The sequence below is a fragment of the Eulemur rufifrons genome, chromosome 13 (assembly GCF_041146395.1).
Source record: "Eulemur rufifrons isolate Redbay chromosome 13, OSU_ERuf_1, whole genome shotgun sequence".
Taxonomy (NCBI): Eukaryota; Metazoa; Chordata; class Mammalia; order Primates; family Lemuridae; genus Eulemur; species Eulemur rufifrons.
Genome location: NC_090995.1, coordinates 6737796 through 6763811, shown reverse-complemented (window position 1 = coordinate 6763811; position 26016 = coordinate 6737796). Strand labels below are relative to the sequence as shown.

General features: G+C 36.5%; 1 protein-coding gene across 8 annotated transcripts in view; it reads left to right on the top strand.

Moving 5' to 3' along the window:
- The first annotated feature begins 2848 nt into the window (after positions 1-2848).
- The window catches only part of SMARCAD1 (SNF2 related chromatin remodeling ATPase with DExD box 1), a 62043-nt gene continuing 38875 nt past the window's right edge, over positions 2849-26016 (top strand). For 2 of the 8 annotated variants that reach the window (XM_069485502.1, XM_069485499.1), the window contains exons 1-5: positions 2849-2976; positions 3582-3821; positions 16738-16915; positions 21429-21600; positions 23446-23512. In XM_069485502.1, the coding sequence (XP_069341603.1) occupies positions 3632-3821; positions 16738-16915; positions 21429-21600; positions 23446-23512 (607 nt within the window). In that variant the 5' untranslated portion in view covers positions 2849-2976; positions 3582-3631. Of the gene's footprint in view, positions 2977-3106; positions 3313-3548; positions 3822-16737; positions 16916-21428; positions 21601-23445; positions 23513-26016 lie in introns of those variants that run through there. The other 6 variants (XM_069485497.1, XM_069485495.1, XM_069485500.1 and 3 more) reach the window with 5 other exon arrangements.

The window sequence follows — 26016 nt, the reverse complement described above, 5'->3', positions numbered from 1 at the left end:
CCCATGAACATTTTCAATTATATTTTTCATTATTTCTTCTGTATTTTGTATGTGTGTGTAACACTGATTATGCCAATTACTCAAAGGTTGCTTCTCAGCCCTCTGACTCCTGTATGTATTATTTCTTTAAATCCTGTTGATTTCATCTTTTTGCCTTTTTTCTCTCCATTCTGAGGTGAGAGATGGTTTTTCAATTTTTTTCCCATATCAATAATTTTTTATAGTCACTTTAGTCAGTTTTACTGAATTGTAATTTATAAACAGAGGAGTCACTGTTTTTAATTCTATAGTTTAGTAAGATTTGACAAATATATCTAGTCACCACCATAATCAGTTTATTCTGGGAAATAGCAGAGTGAGACAGGCAGAAGACCAAGGACTGAACTTAGGAGAATCATCACATTTAGCATCATAAGGAAGAAGAATCAGAGGACTGATTTTCAGTTCCAACTCCTGCTACCATTCTAGATTCAGGGTCCGTATAGAGAATGCTTCCCACATAGTTCTCTCACTCTCTGGCCACTTGTTACAGGCTGAATTGTGTTGCCCAAAAAGTTTATATGTTGAAGTCCTAACCCCCAGTACCTCAGAATGTGGAGGGAGGGTCTTTAGAGAGATAATTCAGTTAAATGAGTTCATTGACATGGCCCCTAATCCAAAATGAGTTATGTCCTTAGAAAAAAAGGAAATCTGGATACAGATATGTACAGAGGGAAAGTAATGTGAAGCCACAAGGAGAAGATGGCTAGCTATAAACCAAGAAAAGAGACCTGGAACATATCCTTCCCTCATGGTCTGTGGAGCCAAGAAAACAAGTTCACTCAGACCCTGTGCCTTCTTTCTTATGTATGTATGTATGTATTTATAGAGATGGGGTCTCGCTCTGTCACCCAGGCTGGACTACAGTGACCAGTCAGAGCTCAATGGAGCCTCAAAATCCTAGGCTCAGCAATCCTCCTGCCTCAGCCTCCTAAGTAGCTAGGACTACAAGCACACACCACCATGCCTGGCTACTTTTATTTATTTTTCGTAAAGACAGGGTCTCACTATGTTGCCCAGGCTGGTCTCTTACTCTTGGCCTTAAATGATCCTCTGGCCTTAGCCTCCCAAAGTCCTGGGATTACAGGCATGAGCCACTGCACTGGCTCACTTTCACTTTTAGACAATGCTTTGAGTGCCTGATCCTTAACATTCTTTGTTCACACAGCCCCAAGAAATCTAACAGTGACTTTTTCCCAGATCCGTCCTACTGAGGGCCAATAGCCCTTCCAGTATCTATATCCCTAAGCCAAAAATGTAGCGAAAAGGCCCCTAAGCCCAAGAGGTGACCAAAGGGCAGGGTAACGGTAAGTTTGTCAAATAAAATACAGGCTACCTTGTTAAATGTGAATTTCAGATAAACAATAAATAACGTCTTAGTATAAGTTCCAAATATTGTATCAGATAAACTTAAATTTAAAAAAATTCACTGTTTATTTAAAATTCAAATTTAACTGTGCATCCTTTTTCTTTTTAACAAATATGGCAACCCCAGTTGGGGGTCAGAGTTGGACATTTGAGTTGCCTGTTTGTCCACATATGCATGAACACAAGGCCCCTAATGGTAACAAACTGAGCAGGAGAAGGTGACACAAGGAAGGCAGTATACATGGCCCAACTAATTCTCTTTGATTCACCCACATTCTGGCACAACAGGAATGCCAAATTCAACCTGGCTTCCCTGGTCATTTTCAAAATAGGAAGAACATATTTTACTTTTACGTTTTGTTAGGTTATTTTACTTCATTTTTTAGGCTAGTCAAGTGAAGCAGTGGGAGTGGAGAAGGAACAAAGGAATCCATAGCTGGTTGTGATCAATTAGTTGTAAACACCACTGCACTCAGACCAGACTGTTAGGGGTATTCATAATTAACTATTTAGACAAAAGGTATGTGGGTCTCCATTTTCACTCTTGAGCCAACCGTACAAATGTCAAAGGGCGGTACTGGTGCAGAAAATCGCCCTAAAAGGTCAACATCATTGTTAGGCTGCGTGTGGTGGCTCACCCCGGTAATCCTAGCACTTGGGGAGGCAGAGGCGGGAAAATCCCCTGAAGCCAGGAGTTACATAATGATACATATTATACAATTCAATTGTATACACAATATACAATTCACAGCAATGATTTATAAAACAATGCTAATCTAAGTTTACAGTGGCTAATATCTCTGGCAGAATAATTTGTAGCAATTCCTCTTTAAGGGAAAGGCCTCCAGAAGATCAAATTACAACTCAGAAAATTTCCTGTTTGGCCTTAAATTGGAACAAAAAGAGTAAATATTCTTAAGGTAATAAATATTTAGGTGAATTATCATATTCTACACTAAGAACAATCTGGCCAACAGCGAGGTTGGCAGTTCAAACGCTTTGAAGTTCTACAACCCAGGGGGTTTTTTGCCCCTTACTAATGAACTATTTAACATTTGCAGATCTCAGTTTCCTTATTTTGTAAACACAGATTTCTTGTAAGGATTGAGGTTATACACTGAAAACATTTAGCACAATATCATTATTATGCTATCTATAATATATATTTAATGTCGATGATAATTTAAAATATATGCTAATTACGTTATATATTATTGCGTTATTTACTGTCATTGTGCAGTTTACTATTGTTCTACTTCACAACAATCTAGCTAACCTGGAGAAACAGGACAAAGGTGCAGAACAATCTCAATCATCCTCACAACCGAGCTGAGTCGGGTACGGATTACCATGGCAACCGCTCGCGCCCAGACATTTTCCGCTCGCGCGTCGCTGGGGAAGAAAAAAAAAAAAAAAAAAAGCCTAGGCTGCGTATTGCGTCATCACTACGCGCTCGCTGGGTTTCTCCGTGCTCTTTTGGAAGGTCCCGGCCCGGCTCCCGTCGCACCACGCCAGGAATTATTTCTTTTCTTTGCAACCTTTGTTACAGAGCACCGAGGCTCCAAGACCGTAAGTTCTGAGAGAAGAAAGAAGGCGGGCGAGGGAGTGAGGGTTGAAAGGGATGCCCCAGCGTAGTCTCCACCTCTGAACCTTCCTGGGTTCTTAATCCTATCAGCTTCCTCTCAGCTGGGATCGCGCCGCGTCTACTTCCGGGCGGGTGCCCGCCAGCACGGCGTCCGCCGCTCCCCTTCTTTGGCCCCTTTGTGTCCCCGCAGTGTCGAGGCGCGGGCCCTGGCAGGTCTTTTTTCGAGGCAGGGGGCACCGTAGCGCAGGGAACCTCTCTCTGTAGGCAGGCGTGAGGCCTGCTGGGGGGTTAGACTGGGGAACGTGTCCGCGCGTGCTGGGGTAAGAGGAGGTTTGCACGAGGGTCAGCTCGTGGTTTGAGTAAGGAGGGGTGGGAGGGGGAGGCGGACGAAAGGGAATGAAAAGCAATGGAAAATGTAAAAAGATGCCCCTGTCCACCTTCCTGTCGGTGTGGCCTAACAATGAAGCGCAGCCATAGTAGTCCTGAGCCACTGGCATGTTTGCGGGCCCATTGCCGTGAGAATGAACTGCTGTGGCTTTGTATTTTTGTGTTGTTTTCATGGCCTTTCCTTTTTATCTTTTCCCTTCAGATAGTTTATGTAAAAGCCCCCAGCCCCCTAGGGTGGTGGTTTCTACCAGTATGAATCTTTTCAACCTGGACCGTTTTCGCTTTGAGAAAAGGAATAAGATTGAGGAGGCGCCCGAAGCAACCCCTCAACCCTCCCAGCCTGGCCCTTCTTCACCAATTTCTCTTAGTGCTGAAGAGGAGAATGCTGAAGGGGAAGTTAGCAGGGCAAACACTCCTGATTCAGATATAACTGAAAAAACAGGTGAGTTACAATGTTGCAAATTGATGTAGCATCGAGGAGTATTTTTTAAAAGTTGCAAGGCAGAAGGGATTCTAATTTTTATTCTTGATGTCATACATATCGATGTATTGTCCTCCAGTGTGCCCTTTAGAATACAGCTTTGGGACTATCACAGGCACCACGTACCTTCAAGTGAGCACCTATCTATTTTTGCTTCATTTTTATATGAGTTCTTGGAATATGGCCCAATGATGGAAGTTGAAATCAGAGTTTAGGTCATCCTTAGGTCAGAATTGTTGCTACTGGAAGAGAAATGTTGGTGATTCAGTCCTATGGTAGATTTTGAAGCCATTTTCATTTCATTCCAAAAAGTATTGATCACGTACAAGGTGCCTGAAGACCACCTCTTATGCACAAGTGAAGACCAGATCTTATATTGTCTCCACCTGACTTCCTGGATATATCCAGAATGCGAATGAATAATTGGTATTCTTGTGGTGCATTAACCATTTTTATCCTAATCAGCAGATTGTCACAGACAGCAGCATTTGAGAATAAGCCAAAACTTAAGATTTCCATTCTAATCTGTGTTCATTGAGCAGTTAACAATTACAGGAATATATTTGAACTCTCACTGTGTTTTCAGCAGAGTGCTAAGTGCTTCAGGTTCTGTCATTTAACTTGCACAATAATCCTACAAGATAGGTAATAATAATTCACATTTTGCAGAAATGAAACTCAGAGGTTATTAAGAACTTGGTAGAGCCTGAGCTTAAGTCCAGCCAGTCTGATTCCTGTGCATAAACTCTTAATAATTATATTATACACTTTCTTTTTTTTTTCTGACCACTCATTGATCAGTCATACATAATACAGTTTCTTATGAAAGGTGAAAGGAATGTTGGAAGCTCTGTTCTAATGTTTACTTCAGTGATACCTTTTTTATACAAAACTCAGTATTTCACAAGCAGCTTTTAAATTAACGTAGCCTAAAAGATTGGTAACATACATGTCTTGGTGTCTTTTTGTTTGCCACTCTTAAATGTAACATCATCAGAATAACATTTTTAAATACTTTGGTGTAATTGGAATTTGGTAGGATGATTGGTAGATTGGATTAAAAGATAATTAGGACTCAGATTTCCAAAGGCTTTGATTATCTAAGGAGTTTTGAACTTGTCTAAATGCTGTAGGGAATAATTGAAGGATTTTTTTCATATAAAAATGAAGCAAAAAGACTCTGTCTCAGAAAAAAAAAAAGATTTTTAGTGTAGGTAATTGAAAACAAAAAGTGGTAGTGCTATGCATCAGAATAGATAGTAAGTATAAGCCATTGGGCAGGCCTTTAAGAATTCAAATAAGAATCAAAGGTCTTGCCCCCAACTGCTCAGGTAATTTAGCCTGGTGGGGGAGGGAAGGTGGGAGGGAAACAAGTGTTGACCTGTGGTGAGGACAAGATGCTGCAGTTAGATTTAAGGTCAGGACTGGAGGTAGAGATTGGTGAATCATCAGTAGAATGTGACTATTGACCTTTCTTGCTTTGTCATCATATGGCAACTTTTCATACTGCCATTGTGGGATAATGCTATATTAGTTTATTTACAGTAGAATGTTAGGATCTAAGTTATCTTATAGGACAGAAATTGTAGTCAAAATTACCTGTGATCGCTCTTTTTTCAACTAGTCCTGATTATTTTACCTAATATGATTTAAGACTTCATTTCCTACCACTCTCCTTCATTTACGGTGCCAAAGTCACATTGTTTCTTGAATGTGCCAAGCAAGGTTCCAGATTTGCTTCTTCCCATTTGCTCTTCCTTTTGCCTGGAAGACCTGTCATGTTTATATTTGCATATGACTCAGTTCCTTTATTTCTTTATTTTTTCCCCCCTTCATTTCTTTAGGTCTTAGTGAAGTATCACCTTTTATAGGAGGCCTTCCTTGATCACTCTGAAATAGCAGCCCACCATGCCCTGTCCCACCCCAGCTTTACACTACTATACTTTTCTTCATAATATTTATCACTGTCTGCCATTACATTGTGTATTTGTATCTCCATGTGAGAGCAGAGACCTTATCTGTCTCTTTCATCTGTTCACCTCCATTGCTCAGAACAGAGACTGGCACATAGTAGGCCCTCAGTAAGTGTGTTAAAGTAAGGATTATTGCACGATGAGTGGGTGATATTAGTACTTTTTACGTATTTTTAAATATCCCTCCTCCTCTTTATGGCCTTGAAACAGTTCCCTTAGGCATCAGGCATTCCTTAGCCATGGATACTTGAATCTCATTTTGGTACAGGATCCCCAATGCTCAAACCAGCCTTTGAATTTGAAGGCAGACACTTAATCTGTGCCCCCTGACCTATTTTACTCTCATGGTGCCCAAAGTTGTCAATTATTGTTATTTACACATCGTTTCTCTTGTTTTCTTTGGCTTTGGGGAGCACAGTGAATTGGGGGAGATTGAAATAATGGCAGATGAGTGAGAGAGGAGAGAGCCTGCTATATTTTTTTTACTCATGAAGAATAAAAATACGAGTGAAGCATGATCCTCAAAGAGCACCAGGAGAAAATGATGTGTAAATATATAGTTAAAATATTGCGATATGATAAACCATATAATGGGGCAAAATATTAAGCAAAGTAGGATCCCAGTATGTGATTCACAGATGACTATCTGTTCTTCCTTGAGAGGATCACAAAAAGTCACAGATGATCTTTGGAGTGGACTCTAAACAATAGAATCATTTTTTTATTGGAGGAACCAATGATGGAAGGGTTGAAAGTATGTGTTTCCTTGAAGAGTCTCACATGTGTTATGGAGGATGGGGGGAGTAGATATGGAAGAAGGGGTTTTGGACAATAGAGAGATGAAGCCGAAAAGATAGAAATACAAACTGCTGGGTTTTACGTTGTCTTTATATCCTATGCCAGGGTGGATGGATCTTATTTCGTACACACTGTAGAGCATTTCAGTATGGAAAACCCATTAATGAAGCTATTGTATTAATTGAAGCCTCAATGTAGGGAAATGACTGAAGTAGGGATGACAGAGGAGGCAGTTTGAGGGAGTTTTATGAGACATGTATTTGATAATATTAGTATTTGGTGATCAGTTGAATGTAGAGGATTTAAAGATAACTCAAATGTTCCTTGCTTGGACAGATGGGTGATTGCCACCATCAACTGAATTAGAAGGTTGGTTTAGGAGAAAGATGCTAAAACATGTTGAATTTGCATTAGTTGACATATTTCAGCAGCAAGGTGGTAAATGGTTGAACATTAGAGTTTGGAGCTCAGAGAGTGGTATAAAGCTTAGAAGTTAACTTAAGAGTCATCACTGTGGTAGTTAAAAAACATGTCCTAAGCAGGGTGTCCAGTAAAAAACATCATCATTTGATGATGCACAAAGGCAGGGAAACCAATGAAACATACAAAGGCTGACTAGAATAGTGCCCCAGAAACCCAAGAACAAAGAGTTTCCAGTTTGTATATAGAGATGAGTAACAAATGCTGTAGAGAAGTCAGGTTGGATGGAGACTAATCAGGGACCACATTCTTGTAAATTAAAAAGTCACTGTTAACCTTTAACAGACAGCTTCAGTAGAATGGTGATGAGATGGAGACTATCAAGAAGAGAAAGAGAGAAACTTGATGAGGAAGCAGTGTCAGGAAAAGATGTTTCAGGATTGTTGAAAATTGAGGACATTTGTTAGCTAAGGGGAAGAAGTTAGTGGAGAGGGAAAGACTAAAGGGTGGGAGGTATTTGAGGAGAGGCATCAAGGGATAAGAACTGAAGTACAGGTGGATTGTTTAGCGTGGAAAAGGAATAGAGACACATTTTACCTGGGGGAGAAATTGAAGGAGATAACAATAGATGGGTTTATAGATTATTTTGAAGTTGGAATGGAGGAAAGCATTAGTGTATGCTTGATGAATTTATTGTCCTGGTGTAACAGGTTCAGTCCTCTCAAGTGGTTGCCGCTTCAAGGTGGTTGTCATGTTGAAAGTAACAGTTGCTAATAGGCGAGAGGCATTTAAAAAAAACTATACCAGTTATACAAAGCTTTCCTGAGAGCATTGCTCTGCCACATAAAGACTGTATGATCTTGGCTAAGACATCGAGTTTTTGGACTTCACTCTTCTTTGCCTAGCTTTACCTAGTTCACTGCGCTCTTTGCTAGCATTAAAAGTGGATAGATATGATCCTTTGAGTGACAGAGCCGAATGTATCATTTTAACTTCACAATTCTGTAACCATTGGGCAATACCCCTTTTGTAGGTGTGTGTGGCCAAATATGAGCCATCGCTATATCTGGAGATAGTCACTCTGATTCCTTACCGTGTTAGTTGAAAAGTACTTGTGAAAAAAGGGTTAGTGCTCAGTTGTTCTGAATAGAAAGTTCAGTAAGTACTTACACTTACATAAAAATCTTAAGTGCATTTTAAATGTACATTTGTTTGATCTGTTTTCTTTGCCTTTTTTACTTTCCTTGCTTAGCTATTGTTTTCTTTATAACAAAAGGTTATATAAAAAGTTAACTGATACAGCATTGTGTAATGCAGAGTCTCTGATCCTTATTTAATTTCAGTGTTTATTCTTTCATATTTTTTTCCTCTGTGTATATAGTTCAGGTTTTTGATTCTTGAACAAAAATAGCATTAGATTACATATATGTTGCAGTGCAACTTGCTGTTAATTAAAAAGTAGATTTTTTTGAGAGACAGAGGAGATAGAGCATAAAGTAGATTTTTTTTACACTTTATATGTTAGTCCATATAAAATATACTATACCTCAATTTTTTAAATGACTTCAGAATGTCCCATATATATGTGTTATAATTCATACATCTTCCTATTGAAGCTATATGCCAAATATAGCATTGAAGCTATATTAGTAATTTTGAGTTTTTTCTTCAGTCTTTTTTTTTTCTTTTGATATCAAAAGAATAGTGGCTATCCTTTGACACAGATATTTTTTTTACACATGTGGATAGAATCTTTGGGGAAATGCCTGCAAATGGAATTGTCAGATTAAAGGAAATGTAAATACTATTTTAAACCACAGTTTTACTAGTTTATACCAGGCTACAGCTTGCTACAGCTTGGTTTTGTTTTCTTTCCTCTTCTTCTTCTTTTTTTTTTTTTTTTAATTGAGACAAGGTCTTGCTCTATTGTCCAGCCTCGAATGCAGTGCTGTGATTGAGCTCACTACAACTTCAAACTCTTGGGTTGGAGCGATCCTCCTACCTCAGCCTGCCAAGTAGCTGGGACTACAGGCATGCGCCACCACACCCAGCTAATTTTTTTTTATGTTTTGTAGAGGTGGAGTCTTGCTGTGTTGCCCAAACTGGTCTCAAACTCCTGGGCTCAAGCAGTCCTCCCACCTGGGCCTCCCAAGTGCTGTGATTACAGGTGTAAGTCACTGTGCCCGGCTATTTTCTGTGTTTTTGAATAATAGCCAACCTAATCAGCATGAGCTGGTATCTCGTTGTGGGTTTTGTGTTAATTTTTTTTTTTTTTTTTTTTTATTTGAGACAGAGTCTCACTCTGTTGCCCGGGCTAGAGTGAGTGCCGTGGCGTCAGCCTAGCTCACAGCAACCTCAAACTCCTGGGCTTAAGCGATCCTACTGCCTCAGCCTCCCGAGTAGCTGGGACTACAGGCATGCGCCACCATGCCCGGCTAATTTTTTGTATATATATATTTTAGTTGTCCATATAATTTCTTTCTATTTTTAGTAGAGACGGGGTCTCACTCTTGCTCAGGCTGGTCTGGAACTCCTGACCTCGAACGATCCACCCGCCTCGGCCTCCCAGAGTGCTAGGATTACAGGCGTGAGCCACCGCGCCCGGCCTTTTGTGTTAATTTTTAACTTTAAATTTCATCTGAAACTTATTTTGTTATAATGACTAAAGAAAGGGTGGTACAGTTTTCTCCTTTGTTCATTATTTACCAGTTACTAGTCAGTTGTCCCAGAACCATTTATTGAAAAATCCTTTTTCTTACATTAAGATACTGTCATTACAATCTAAATTCTCATGTATATTTGCATCTTTGGGACCGTTAATCTGTTTCTTAAATCTTAATTTTTCAGATTATTTAAATTCTTACAGTGTTGTGACATGTATGTAATGTATTCTAGATGTTGATGTGTTTTTGATGTTTTTTTCGTCCTCTTTGACCAGAAAGTTGTTTGGAAGTGGTTTTTACAGATTTTTTTCTCTTTTTTAAAATTTCCAAGTGGCAGAAATTTGCTTACATGTTTTTATTAACATTTGCTTCTAATGTCACTGTTTCGTGACCAGAGAATGTGGTCTGTAGTATTTCTTCTTTGGGGAGTTTACTGAGATTTTCTTTGTGGTCTAATATAGAAATAATTTCTGCAAAAGTTCCAAGGGTGCTTGAAAAGAGTACATAATCTAAGTATAGATTTAATTATATGTCAAATAATAGATGAGTTCTATTATTTATATCATTTTTCAAATTATAGATCATAAGCATTTGTTATAAAATCAATTTCTTGAGTCTTGACTAAATATAACTGTAATTTTTAATGGAGTAGAATAAATAGAAAATTATCAAAGTGTATCACTTTTAGTAGGAGCTTCTGAAATTTTTGTTTCAGTTATACCTATCTAACAAAAACTGTCTGTTGTAATCTAAAATATGTCTCTTACAGTAGGTCCCAGTCAAAACATTTGAAAAGTACTTTTCTGGATCTTAATTATTTCTTATTTTTGCTCTTTGTTAAGGCCTTAGAGAAGAGAGTTAAAGTTTCATATTTGTCTCTGTTGACTCTTTGCTTTATATATCCTGCAGTATTTATGCATTTTATTTTTAGTATGCAGGTAAGATGTGTCAGTTATATTTTTATTATAAATTCTGTTATTAAAAAGTGCCTCTCAAAAGTTTAATGCCTTTGCCTTATCTCATATTAATAGCATAACTTTCTTTTCCTTTACATTTTTAAAATTTATTTTTACCCTTTCTTTTAGCTTTAATCTGAAATTTTTCTTCTTTCTCGTTTCATTTTAGAATGATGTGTTAGAAACTACTCTTCAGTCTTGTATTTGGTGTATTCTTTGTCTTTTCTAGGGCTTTCATCAGAAAGTCTGATTTATCTTTTATAAGATGCTAAAGATATTTCCCTATCTACTGTGACATTGAAGTTAAGACTATACAGAGTTTATAATCTATCGTTTTGGTAAATAACCCTTTTAAAAGAACAAATATATGATGTGTTTTAGTTGGTATTCAGAGGAACTGCCTTAAAAATCAGTTGCCATGTTAGAGAATTAAACTATAGAGCAATACATGATTTGAATATAAAAATGGCAGGTGTTTGTAAGTCCACAGGACAGGTAGAAGGGTTTATGTGTTTTTATTTTCCTTTGGGAGACTGTCTTTATTTATGGATTATCAAATTGATTTATATTATTTCTGTGTGACTTTATAATCTCCCACTAGTGATTTTTTTTTTTTTTTTTGTTTGTGAGTGAACCTTGATCTTGCACCACCTGAAAAGGTGAAATCATTGGCGAGCTTGAAATGGTTACTTTGTTTCATGGTAGACTTAGATATGAGATTGAGGAAAGGGTACTAGATAAACCTAGGGTATGTCTTCTCTTGTGCATACCACTAATGGGTAATTTCATTTGGAATGACTCCCTGGAGTCTTGGAGTCGTCTTGCATATGCTAACAATGTATGTTCCCATTCCCTTTGATAATGAGAAAATACTACCTATAAAATAAGATAGCTTTTCTGATTGTTTTTATGTGGAAAAACAGGTTGTTTTCCTCTTGTTCATTATTTATCATTTTGTTTATTCTTCTCTCAAGGTACAAATTATGCTTCTATAACATAGTTTGTGTAGGTGGCTACTTGGCTACTATTGGTTTCTTTAGGACAAGTTGAACTGCAACTTGGCCTTTTTTTTCTTTAATAACCCCCACCTCCTGGAACCATGCCTTAAACCCAGAAAACATTCAGCATGTGTCAGAATTGAATAGTAGCAGATGTCTTTTCTTCATAATTTTTCACTTTTTTGCTCCTTTATTTTTCTTTTTTGCTTCCTGTCATCTTTATGATAGTGCTTAAAAGTGTTTGTGTACTTTGGGTCAAAAAACATCATTGCGGCAGGAATACCATTTTAGCCATGGGCTCCTAGCTATTTTTGCTGTTGCTTGCTTTTAAAAATAGTCCTAACAGACAAATCTAATAGACAAATTTCTAAATATTCAGCACTATTCGAATTCTAGGTGATTGACTACATTGGAAGGTTGATTTTTTTTTTTTTTTTTTTTTTTTTAAATAAGCTTTTACTGTGTCCATCAGTTTTCAGTGTGGTCTTTGAACCTTTGGAGAGTCCCTGAGACTATGTCAGGGTATCCATAAGGTCAAAACTATTGCCATAATAATACTAGGACATTACTTGCCTTTTCACTGTATTGATAATTTGCACTGATGGTACAAAAGCAGTGGTAGGTAAGATTGCTGGTGCCTTAGCGTGAATCAAAGCCAGGGCTTCAAACTATTCTAGTAGTCACTGTAGTCTTAAAATTTTGTAAATTCCAGTTTCACTTAAAGAGTCGTTGATGAAACAATAAAAATCATTAATTTTGTTAAAACTCAACTTATGGGTAGATGTCTTTTTAATATTTTGTGAAACAAAATGTAAAATGCCCTTTATTTCATATCATACTACAGCAGTCTTCTCAAGGGAAAGCATTTCAGCAATTGCTTTGAGTTAACTGGTCGTTTTTTCACAGAATTTGATTTTGCTTGAAAGAATGACTGACAAACTATGGTTACACAGACTTAGGGATTTGGCAGACATTTCTCAAAATGAACAAATTGGTATCAAAGAAACACACAGTATTTATTGCCAGTGGTAAAAGTCCAGTTTTCAAAGGAAAGTTTGAATTTTTGAAAACCCGTGTCCATGACTGTGAGTTTGACAGGACATTTCTGATGAGATCAGTGATGATATTAACAAATGTAATATTTTGATATAATATCATGAAATGTATCAGCATTTGGAAGATATGCATTACTCAGCGAACCAGTATTTTCCAAATGACCAAAGCACAGTGTTACAAAATAATGCATGGGTTAAAGGTCCATTAAAAGGCAAAATAGACCAGTGGGTTTTAATGTAACAGAATGCAAAATGTTTTTTCATATCATTTTAGATTCTACATGGCAACTAACCTAAAAAATTACCACCTGTCTAGTTTGGGTTCAATATCAAAGAAAATGTCCACTGTAATCTCAAAAGTCTATAAAAATACTCCTCCCTTCTCCAACTACAGAACTATGTGAGGTATGATTTTTTTCATAAATCTAAATGAAGACAATATACAGCAACAGATTAAATGCAGAAACGGATATGAAAATCCCTCTGTCTTCTGTTAAACCAGAGATTTTCACAAATGTAAAACAATGCCACTCACCTCAGTAAATTATTTGGGTGGGGGAGTATATCTAGTCATGAAGACATTTTGGGGGAGCCAGAGATCACTTCCAACCCCTCTTTAGCTCTTATGTGGACTTTCCAGCTGGCTCTAGAAAACAAGTTAACATCGGGCAGATTAACAAGAGAAAAGCACACAAACCTTATTAGTTTGTTATGTACGTAGCGATCTTCACAAGAGAGTGAAGTCCAAAAAAGTGGCCAAAGCAAGATGCTTTCCTACTTTTGAGACAGAGGATGATAAAGTTGAGAAGAAATGACAGGACGAAGGGGATCTGGCCCTGGGCAGTAAATTCCTAAGGGAATCACTAAGAGATATTTGAAGGGTATAAAACTAGTGGAAGGAAAGGGTTACTTTGGTCAGTATGTTTATTCAGGTTGATGGCAGCCCCCAGTTCCCTGTCTCTAGTGATAAGGACTATTTTCTCTCCCAGGTATGGGGAGGGTACTACTTCCAGAGGAATCTATGGCTTGCTGCCTGCAGGAATAGACAGATCATACAGCCCTTTCTGAAATTAGAATTTCTCCAGTGTTTTTAACTCAAAATGATCACCAATTTGGCATATTTTGGGATGGCATGTCATTCATTCCTTCAATATATTTATGTTAATATGTAAAGAGTTTGACTTTTTCATAAATATTTAAACATTTTCTCAGTTTTTATTTAATTTTTAATATGGTGAGTATTATAGATATAACTGACATAAGCAAAAGTTCTTAGGGGCCCTCAATTTTAAGAGTACAAAGGGGCCCTGAGTTTGAAAAATGTATCATAACTTTTCTTTACCCCCATATCATACTGACCATTTCTTCTGTTAATCACTTGGTAATCAAGCTTTGAGGATGTTTAAATCCCCAACACTTAGTCATTTAAATGGCTAGTTTTAAAAAAGATTATCCTTTATTTTGAACAAAGAGACTTTTTAAAGAAAATTGGATTATTCAAGTGGGTTTTTTTCCATAGCCTCCCTAAAGTGTCAGAAAGCAGAGTATTATCGTTAGTTAAGGGTTCAACGGATATTCATTAGCTTAGGTCCACTTTTTGATACAGTAAAGATCTGAATTTTTAGTTTTATGTATGATTTGTGGTATATCAGGAATATTTTGTAAAATCAGAGTCCAAAGTACCTTTATACATATTTTACGGAAGTTTGGACTGTAATCTTATTACTTTACATAACTATTAGAATTAGTGTGTTCATATTTATGGCAGTTAACATAGTTGTGATTTATTACAACACAGTTCTTCACCCAGCCTGCACTTAACATTTATAAAATTGTTCTTTTGGAAAACATGTGATTTCCTTTTCAGTATTGTTGCTAGGACCGAATCTTAGAAAAAAAGAAGTTTTTGTTTTGGAGACAGAGTCTCGCTCTGTCACCCGGGCTGGAGTGCCATGGTGTCAGCCTCGCTCACAGCAACCTCAAACTCCTGGGCTCAATCGATCCTCCTGCCCTCAGTCTCCTGAGTAGCTGGGACTACAGGTGTGCACCTCTGCACAGGCTAATTCTTTTTTCTAGTTTTAGTAGAGGCAGGGTCTCGCTCTTGCTAAGACTGGTCTCAAACTCCTGAGCTCAAGCAATCCTTCTGCATCAGCCTCCCAGAGTGCTAGGATTATAGGCACGAGCCACCATACCTGGCCAATGTTTGTGTTTTGATGCTGTCCAGAGCAAATAGTAGGTTGAGTATCCCTTATCTGAAATGCTTGGGACCAGAGAGTTTCTGATTTCAGATTTTGGAGTATTTGCATATACGTAATGAGATATCTTGAGGGTAGGACCCAAGTCTGAACACAAAATCCATTTATATTTCATATTTACCTATACACATAGCCTGAAGGTAATTTTATACAACATTTTAAATAATTTTGTGCATGAAAAGTTTTGACTGCATTTTTGACCAGAATGAGGACAGATACGGAATTTTATGCTTGTGGTGTCATATTGGCACTCAGAAAGTTTCAGATTTTGTAGCATCACGAATTACAGATTAAGAATGTTCAACCTGTATTTACACATACTGACTGATGAGCCTCAATAATGATTGTTCTAATTTTTTGACAATTACTGGGGGAGGCTAAGAGTTTTAGAGTGTAACAGTTTAAACTTTGGGCTTGGATTTCGGATCTGCTACTTTCTCCTACATGATTTTGTTGCCTTTTCTCTTTTAACCTTAGTTTATCAATAAAATGGTGATATAATATTATGTGTCTCTCAAGGTTATTGTGAGGATTAAATATTTATTATACTTAAGGACTGGATAATGACCTTGAAAAGAATGGCAGCCATATTTTTTACCTTTGAACTGAAGATTCATTTGGTCATTGCTTTTTAAAATTAGTTCACTAGACTGATTTTTGCTTTATTATGACTTCCTTAGGCCTCATCTTTTCCGAAAATATATGAGGGGAAATGGTAGTTTTATTGGGAGAAGGGAGAAAAATTTTGGAATTTACCCTTTGGAGGGAAGAAATCCTATTATGATACATTACTGACCTGTTTTGCACAGATGATACTGTTCAGTTTTCTAGGACTGCCATAACAAAATACCACATCCTGGCTGACATAAGCAACAGAAATTTATTTGCTCACAATTCTGGAGGCTAGAAGCCCAAGATCAAGTATTTTTGGTCTCTTGTTGAAAGCCTTTCTCCTTGGCTTATAAAGTGACCTCTTTCCTGCCTTGTCCTGGCGTAGCCTTTCCTCCTTTTTATAAGGACACCAGCCATATTGGACTAAGAGCCCACCCTGTAGGCCTCCTTTTAATCACTTTGAAAGCCCTATCTCTAAGTACAGTCTCATTAGAATAGGGCCCACCCATATGACCTCATTTAACCTTAATTACCTCTTTAGAGGCCTGTCTCCAAATACATTTTGAGATATTGGTGGTTGGGACTTTAAGACATGAATAATGGGGAGGGGACACAGTTGAGCCCATGCACCAACAGTTGTGCAAGAACTAATGTTTATGGGATGTGGCTGTGTGCCAATTACTGAACTAAATGTTTTACATATATCATCTGATTTTATATGCATATTAGCTCTTGATTATTAGCATCTGTGTTTTACAGATGAGGAGACTGACGTTTAGAGAGATTAAGTAACAAAACAAAGAGATAAGATTGGAATCTTTTGGGCTCTGGTGTCCTTGCTCTTAGACAGGAACGGAATACTAGCAAATAAAAACGCAGGGAAAAGGATTAGCACATAAAACACAAACTTATATCTGTTTTGTAGTTTCAACCAAGGTCTTCCTAGTAAGTAAACTATGAAACAAAATCATTTTACTACCAGCCCTGGTTGACTACTAATTTTTTTCTTTAAAAAATGGTAGAAATTTTGGGTTTTAGATTGGAAACAATGAGTAAAGTTTGAGATTTTTAGCACGATCGTGATTTTCAAAAACAAATTTATTTTCAGGTTGCTCAACATGTCTTTCTCCTTTTTATTCTTTTGCAGAAGATTCTAGTGTTCCAGAAACTCCAGATAATGAAAGAAAAGCAAGTATATCATATTTCAAGAATCAAAGAGGAATACAGTATATTGATTTGTCTTCTGATAGTGAAGATGTTGTTTCCCCAAATTGCTCCAGTACAGTTCAAGAGAAAAAATTTAACAAGGACACAGTTATTATACTGTAAGCCACTTAATTAGGTTCATTGTATTTGCATGTATAATAGATTTTTCCAGAAAAAAATTGCTTAATTTAAAATATTTTCGTGATTTCCCATTCCCCCCTGCCTTTTTTTTACTTTCTTGACCACATCTTGATTTTTTTCCCCTAATTTATAGACATGGAGAGGGGTACAGTGTGTGAGCGTGTTTATATATGTGTGTATTTTCAGGATAGCGATTTTCAATAAAGACAAAAAGCATATATTAGTGAGAGCAAATATTTAAATTTTTTAACCCTCCATAGATAGGGAAATTATTTTAACTAGTACTTTTGATCATGTATAACTGCTTTATGATTTGTTCTTCAGTCTATGAATCAGATCATTTTAACATATTTATTGGGCATTTTCTATGAGCTAGACACTGTTTTATGATTAGGAATATAGCAATGAACAAACCAGCCCCAACTTCCCTCACAGAGCCTATATTCTAGTTGGGTAGAAAGATTAATAAACTAAAACATGTAGCATGTCAAAGGATAAGTATTACGGGCAAAAGGAAAGGGGGAGATCATGAGTTCAGGGCCAGGACATGGTTTCCATAGAGCAAGGTCAGAAAAGGGAAGGGGGCAAGAAAGTGAACCATGTAGATGTGGGAATCTTTTCAGAAATGAAACCTTTCAGCAGAAGGAGGGTGGAGGATGGGAGAGGGGGAGAAAGGGAGAGATGGAGGGAAAATGGGTTTTTTGTTTGTTTTTTAAAATTTATTTATTTATCATGGAGTCTCAATTGGTTAAAAAAAATTATTTATTTATAATGATGTTGTTAAATCCATCACTACAGGGCTTTTCCTTGTCTCATTCTGTATTTTGTGACTTATAGTAAGAACCCCACCTTCCACCAATAGCAATGTATTTATACTAATTTGCTCAGTCATCAAGTATGCATAAAATAGTTTTATTTTTTTAGTTTTAAATTTTTTATTAGAGACAGGGTCTCACTCTGTTGCCCAAGGTGGAATGCAGTAATGTAATCAAAGCTCACTGCAGCCTCAAACTCTGGGCTTAGGGGACCCTCCTGCTTCAGCCTCTTGAGTAGTAGGGAGTACAGGCATGTGCCACCATGCCCAGCTAATTTTTTGAAATGTTTTTGTAGAGATGGCGTCTTGCTCTATTGCCCAGGCTAGTCTTGAATTTCTGGCTTTAAGCAGTCTTCCTTCCTCAGCCTCCCAAAGTGCTGGACTTCACAGGTGTGAGCCACCATGCCCAGCCATAAAATAGTTTTGGAATTGCTATACCCCTACCACTTGACTATTAAGCCCACTAAGTTTTTCCCTTGCCCCTTTAAAAAAATATTTTACTTTCAAATATTTAAAATATTAACAAGGTTCCAAAAATCAAAACTCTACAAAGGATGTACTCAGAAAAGTATCTGTCACTCCCTCTCCTATCCCTTCTCCATTCAAATTCTACCTCAGAACTAACTAGTTTGTTTAGTTTCTAGTTATACTTTTTTTCATGTATCTTTTTTCTTCTTGTTTCTTACACAAAGGATAGCACACAGTGTGTCTATGTATGTGTAGTCGTTTGTTCTTTGTTTTGTTCACTTAACATTATATATATATCCTGGGAATCATATCAGTTCCTAGAAATGCTTATTCCTTTTTATAACTACATAGTGCTACATTGTGTGAATGTTCTATAGTTTTATTCGTTCAGTCCCCATGTATGGGCATTTTGGTTACCAGAATTTCTTAACCTTGACATTATTGACATTTGGGGGCCAATGATTTTTTGTTATGAGGGGCTGTCCTATACATTGCAGGATGGTTAGTTTAGCATCATCTCCTACCTCTGTCCACTACATGCTAGTAGCGCCTCCCTAGTCAAGACAATCAAAAATATCTCCAGACATTGACAAACGGCCTCTGGTGGCAAAATTACCCCCATTTTGAGAACCATGGGTGCAGATATTAGAAACTCTGGCAGTGGATGAAATCTCCAAGGATGCATTTATAAACAAGAAGGAACTGAAGGTAAGATCCTAGGTCACTCTAGTAATTAGAGAAGGTGAACAGAGGAAGAGGAGCCTGTTAAAGAGATTAAGAAGGACAGGCTGAGAGGTAAAAGGAAAATCAGAAGGAATGTTGCAGAACCCATGGGCTGGGGGTGGGGTAGATTTCAGGGGTAGATTTGTCAACAATCTATGGGACCATAGAGGAAAACTTAGATTAGCAATGACAAGTTTTTATCACATACAGCAATGTAAAGCACATTCTTGTCCTTATGGAGAGCAGTTTCACTGAGAGATGGTATAAAAGATGTAAAAACAGTGTTTGAGGACTACATAGGAAATGAAGTAGAGAACAGTCCAATAAAATTTGTGAAATAGAGGAGAGTTTGCTTTTTCTTGGTGCCGTGTCCACAGTGCCTGAAACCCCTGGCACACATTGAATTAAGTCATGAGTGTCATCTTGAGCACATTGTAGGCTTGGAAGGAAGAGCTTATGGAGAGAGAAAAAATTCAGGAGATAGTAGATAGTTAAAGCAGAATCCTGTAGACGTAGAAAGGGCTAGAATCCCTTAGCACTGAGAGGGGGAATTTGTCTTTTTGTCTTCTTTTTTTTTTTTTTTTGAGACAAGTTTCACTCTGTAGCCCAGGTTAGAGTACAGTGGGGTGATCATAGCTCACTGCAGCCTCAAACTCCTGGACTCTAGTGATCATCCCATCTCGGCCTCCCGAGCAGCTGGGATTACAGGCATGCACCACTATGCCCAGCTAATTTTTAATTTTTTGTTTGTTTGTTTGTTTTTAGAGATGGGGTCTTGCTATGTTGCCCACATTGGTCTTGAACCCCTAGACTCAAGCAGTCCTCCTGCCTGGGCTTTCCAAAGTAGTGGGATTACAGGCCTGAGCCACTCACCTGGCTTACACTTTTTTTTTTTTTCTTTTAGATTTTAACTTATTAAAGAGATCAAGTTTTTTCTTAGAGAAAACAGATTTTTCCGTTTCTTCCTTATGTTATTTATTCCTCTATTGTCTGTATTTCCTGTAAACTTAGGTATGTGGTAAGTATGAATATTTTTTTACATCAAGAGGCACATGAATTTGTCTCATTATGAATCATCATGAGTCTTATCACTAGGAAAAGGTTGTGACAGCCAGAAGAGTGGAAATCTTTGAAAATCGGTATCTAGGGCAGGAATTGTAAAAGGGTTCCAACTCAAATGCTTTCATTTTCTTGAAGGAAAAAGTTCCTTCAAAGAAGGACTAAAGGACTTTGAACTAAGGTAAAGTCAAGTAGGGAACAGGGCACATAGTGAGACAGAATGAGAATTCCGAGTTGAGTACATCAGTAATGACAAGTCTGGATATAATAATATAAAGAAGACACATGTAATTGCCTTCAAGTATTTGTACGACAGGCATAGTGATAATGGAGATTTATTTACCTTGTTGCTTTAGAGCAGTCTCTTGGAACAAAGTTCAAGAAGTCAATCTCGAAGCTTGTTAAAATACATTTTCTCCTGGTCCTTGGGAATTTGCTTTTAAACATTCGGAGTGAATCTTAGGCATCACCAATGCCCTAAAGGATACAATAGAGCTAACATGAATAGAGAAATTACCAAAATGAATATTCTGGATATGTGTCTAAGTGAGCTGTCCAAAAATAGAAGCTGCTTAGCAAAGTCTGCGTGTGCTGACATTAGGAATGCACTTAAGTATTTTCTCACCCTTTTCCCTCTGATCTTTGTAACTTCTATTCATTTGTTATTCTAGTGCTGATTTCTACAATGCCTACTATGTTAAAAACCAAAATTTCAGAATGAGATTTTTTTGTTTGGAGTTTAAATGGGCAAAATGAGACTCCAAATGTCTTGTTATATAGGATAAACATACAAAATAAAATAGAACAGGAATAAAGTTAGTTGTTGGAGTATAAACACTCATGTGAAGTAAATGTTCCCTTTTCTACTGCCGTACTAACCTGACCGTACTTGAACTTAGGTGAAATAAATGCTCCCCGTTTTCTGAGGAAATGTATGGTTTCTGGCAGATTCTTATATTGAGTTGGGACCATTTCAATTTTAACACTTAGATCCTGATCACCTGGGTAGGCTGCGAAACTTCTTTTATCTTTGTGTTAGTGTAATTTCTCAGGAGTAGCATGACAACATCACCTGATATGCAGAGCGTTGGCAAAAGAAGATTAGGAAAGAGAAAGTAGGCATGCATTGGGCATGCGTGTATGTCTTAACAAAATAAATGCCAGGTAGTTGCCTTTCTTGTTTTCCATCCCTGCCCAGATTTGAGATTTTTTTAAAAAAATATGCTGACTTTGGTAATGTAGATTTATATACATGACTATACTGAAATTTAAAAAGTTTTTTTACTCTTTGGCAAGTATAGATTGCATTTACTGTTGAAAAGAACTTTCGATGTGCTTGTGTCTTACGTATATTTATATAGACAATATAATGAAATAATATCAGCAATACACTAAAAGTGTTTTTTCTTCTCTGAAAATATTTTTAGTTCTGAGCTATCTGAAGATGAAGAGTCCCAAGGCCTTCCAACCATGGCACGTAGAAATAATGATGATATTTCAGAATTGGAAGACCTTTCAGAATTGGAAGATCTTAAAGATGCTAAACTTCAGACTTTGAAGGAACTTTTTCCACAAAGAAGTGACAGTGATTTACTTAAGGTTATACTCTTTTACAATAATTGGTTGTTGTAGCTGTAATGGTGATAAAATCTCTCCTCTATCAAGTGGTATAATTAGTGGTGGATAGTCATTTTTCTAAAATTATCCTATGTTTGAAGATTATTATTTTATGTAATAATAAAGGTAAATGCCAGAAATTTACTTGTTGAGCGTCTTAACTCATTGATGGGTGAGATTATTCAGCTGTAAATAATAATTTAAACCTTAATAGCCCACATAGATTGTGAGTTGTTTGGTGCTTGAGTGGCTCTAAAATGGGGAACCTCCCCATAGTCTGGACACCACCCCCCTCATTCCCCAACTCCCACCCCATGTCAAGGGTTACTGTTGTCATTTAGTGCCCTGGAGCCAGTGAACACCCTGCACTTCTGAGGACAGTCCTGCATAACAAAGGACTGTCTTGCTAATAGCATCCTTACTGAGAAATATTGATTTATAGTAACTGCAGAAAGAAACAAAGTAAGTGGCTGTAGTTGGACTGTAAAATTTGATCTATGATGAGTATGTCTTATTGTAAGAGCAAATAAAAATTGAGCATTCAGTTAAGTTTTATATAGAGAATAAATCTCTGAGGATTAGTGAATAGTTTAGTCCTAGTTCTGCCGCTTATTAGTTGAGTAAACCATTTAATTGCAGACGCTTAGTTTTTTCATCTTTGTATCATCACCACCGCCACCAGTTCTGCCCACAACTTTGAGACTAAGGGGTTACCATATCTGTGAGTTAGGCAGGTAACTTGGAAGTGGTGGACAAATATTATAGAGTACAGGATCTTTCTAAAAGGGGTAGCTGCTACCTAGCTCCAGCAGGTTATGGCCAGGGGAGCTGTCAGTAATAGCCCATTGTTACTGGATATTTAGATTTTTCAAGTAGTCTAAAGGCTGGATTTTTATTTAGTGTTGGTCACCAATTTTAACAACTTCGTTGAATTCATATGCATAAAGATAACCCATTCAGTGTTCAATTTAGTGAGATTCAAGAAGTTGTGAAATATAAGCTTAGTCCGGGCTTGATAAGAATATGCTTTGGCTATTTGGAAAATAAAGAGGGGCTTACAGAATATCTCAGGATCCAAGATTAGGAAAAACTAGTTTGGAAGAGAGCACTCTCATCATTGATTTGAGACTATTTGATTTAATACAAAAATAGCTTATTGTTAAAAAGTAAGATCTTTTTAAAACAAGTAACTCATTTGAAATGTGATAATATAACAAGAAAAATACGGGATTTTAGTTTCTTCTGAAATGTAAAATTACTGAACAGTATAAAAATAGTATGTATATGTTCTTGAAAAAATTCAGGCAATTCAGAAATAGAATAAAAATCAAAAGCCTTTCATCCTGTTCATCTTAAGAAGTATTAGATTTAAAAAAGAGAGAATTGTGCTTTTTCCCCCAGAAATAATGGAATGTAAATAAGCATCTGCCAGGCTCCTGTCTCTCTCTCTCTCTCTCTCTCTCGCTCTCTCGCTCTCTCGCTCTCACACAGTGTCTAGACACATAATTAGGAAGTTTTTAAGGCTTTGGTGTAAAGCCTTGTAATTAAAATAACACTGGAATATACTATATATAGGTGATTATGCTTTAATTTTCCTTTATAGTGATAAGTAAATCTGATATATTTTGAAATACGCTTAGATAAGTTCATACTTTTACAATAAACCAGATTTTCTGAAAAGCTGTCATAGGATGTAATGAACTTTAACTATGGTAGACACACTTTCCCACCTTGTATATATTTAGTGTATGTCTTCTTGAATCTATCAGTAACTGAAATAACTTTTAAAGTGTTATTTTTAAAGCATTAATCTTTTCTCCCTGTTAGTTGATTGAATCAACAAGCACTATGGACGGAGCAATTGCCGCTGCCTTGCTGATGTTTGGTGATGCAGGTATGCCTAACTTAGTTTTAAGCCATGTTGATGTATTCTCATTAATAATGTTCTACAATTTACCAAGCATCTTTATGAATCTTACAAGAACCTACTAGGTATTAATAGCTTCAGTTTTTTTAGATAAAGAAATTGAAGCTTAAGAAGGCTAAGTAACTTGCCTGAGCTATTTGGGAATCAAATTTCTAGGTTGATATTTACCCCTGCCTGCAAAAAAAGGGAAGAATTTTCTCACTGATAATTTTGCTTCTTTTCTACAGATCAAATTTGGTAACAGTGACGTTTCAGAAGGTGTATTTTCTTTCTTTCTTAAGTATGCTAGTATGCTTTCTTCTATTTATTTTTTTTCCATCCCTGTGATTTCCTGAAGATTAAATATTCTTCCTAATTGCATTGTGGTTTTATTTACAGGTCTACAAATCTGAGTCAGTAGGAACATAATGTCTTGTGGAAAATCTTGGATAATCAGCATTCCTTGATTTAATAAATATTTAAGCTATGTTTCAGTCTTGATATATAAAATAAAGGCATTTGAAGGAGCTTCCAATAGAAAATCATCTCCATTTTTTTAGTAAATGCTATCTCAATTTTTTTAAATTGGCACATACCAAAAAAAATAACAAGTAAAAATCATCTATAATCCTACTACTAAAAAAGTATTTAATGAAAGCATACTCACACTCTGTTAACCTCTCATAAATTTGCTTTGTGTCATTCTCAACTTTTCACTTTGTTTATGTATACCAGGATACAACACATACGTATGTTAGGTTACAAAATGTAAAATATTGGCTTGCATTTTTGAAAAAATCATTTAATGATTTATCATGGTTAGCTCGTCAGTATAATAAAATTTATCTCATTTTAAAAAATGACTATCACATTCCCCTGTGACTACCCATAGGATTAATTTATTAACTATCTAATTAGCATTTATGTTTTCATTATTTCATTATAATGCAAAATTAAATATTCTTATACATAAACCTTTGTTATTTCTATAGGGTAAATTTCAAACTATGTACTAAATCAAAGGATTTGCATGTTTTAAATTTTAATATGTACTTCCATGTTATTTTTGTTAAAGGTTGTGCCAGTTTATTGAGTGAATGCCCATTTTCCTAAGTGGATTTTTCTACTTTTTAAATTTTTCTGAAACTTAATGTAATGTGTTCCCATGGCTTTGTCATCCCTCTTCAATAATTATCTACGTCATTTTTCTCCCACTCACTGGAGTGGATTGAGTGGATTTTAAACATGATTTTATTTCATCCATGTGAAATATTTTAAATCTTTAATTTCTTCCAGTTTGTGCAAGGGGACAGTATTGTGTGCGTGCTGTCTACACAGAATGTCAAGATTCTTTTTTGTCTTACACTTAACTAGCTGTGGGATCTGGGGCAGTGTTGCTTAACTGTTCTGTGTCTCTGTTTCCTTAGCAGTAAAATAGTGCCAAACTTACAGGTTGTTGTGAAGAAAAACTGATAAAGTTAATGTACGTGTCTTACTGTGGTGCCTGGTACTTGGTACATAGTAAATGTTAGCTATCTGTTCATAAGGGCCATCTGATGATAGAAAATGTTATGAGAGAAGGTTGACCGTGTCTTCTTCATTACTGCATTCCTAGGGCTTATTGTAAAAGCTCCTGAAGAATGATAGGCTCAATGAACATTTGTTGGGTTGCCAAATAGCTTGGGAAATTTTACGTATTCTTTCTTGCTCTCATAATATCTCAATATTCCATAATCTTTACATTGAAAATTGGTTGTAGAATAACGTTGCTTCATGTAATGTCTAATCTTTTTTTTCCCTTGAGCAATTCATGTTACTCAGCTTACTCATTAATGTAACAAATGTATTATTCTCCTCCTAGTAGGTAGCAGATGCTGTTTTAGGTACTGAGGTTACGTAAGGAAACAGTGGAGTTTACAATTTCCATTAAATTGAAACTTCAGCCGAGTTTTTTTTTTTTTCTTCTCATTCATTCTAGCACTGTGCTTCATATTATTTCATTTTTTAAAAATGTTAAGTGGCAAATTACAAGGGAATAAGACATCCGTGTTTTCTTGTTTTTGTAAGTAAACTTCTGTGCTGCATCTTGGAATGACAGGACAGTCATATCAGACATCTATCTTTTGTATAGTACGTTTTGAGGTAATGTATAGAATGACAGCTTTGTCTAACCTTGAGGATAAGATGAATTTTCAATATACAGTGTCATTAAGATAAGAAACTATTTTTGACATCTTAGGACAATTTTTAACAAAAGGCGTTCATATATACCTGTGAGTGATCTTGAATAGGTCACAAATTATGGCATTGCACATTGGTTTTAACACAAATTGTAGTCTCTTATAGATAGTATCACCCATCATATTAAACAATAGGGTATTTTTATGCAGTACGTTTTGAAAGTTTTCATTTATGAATACTAAATTACAAAAATCTAAAGTTTTTGCCTTACTTTAGAGGTTAAAAGTATGAATTTATTGATGTTGTCGGGA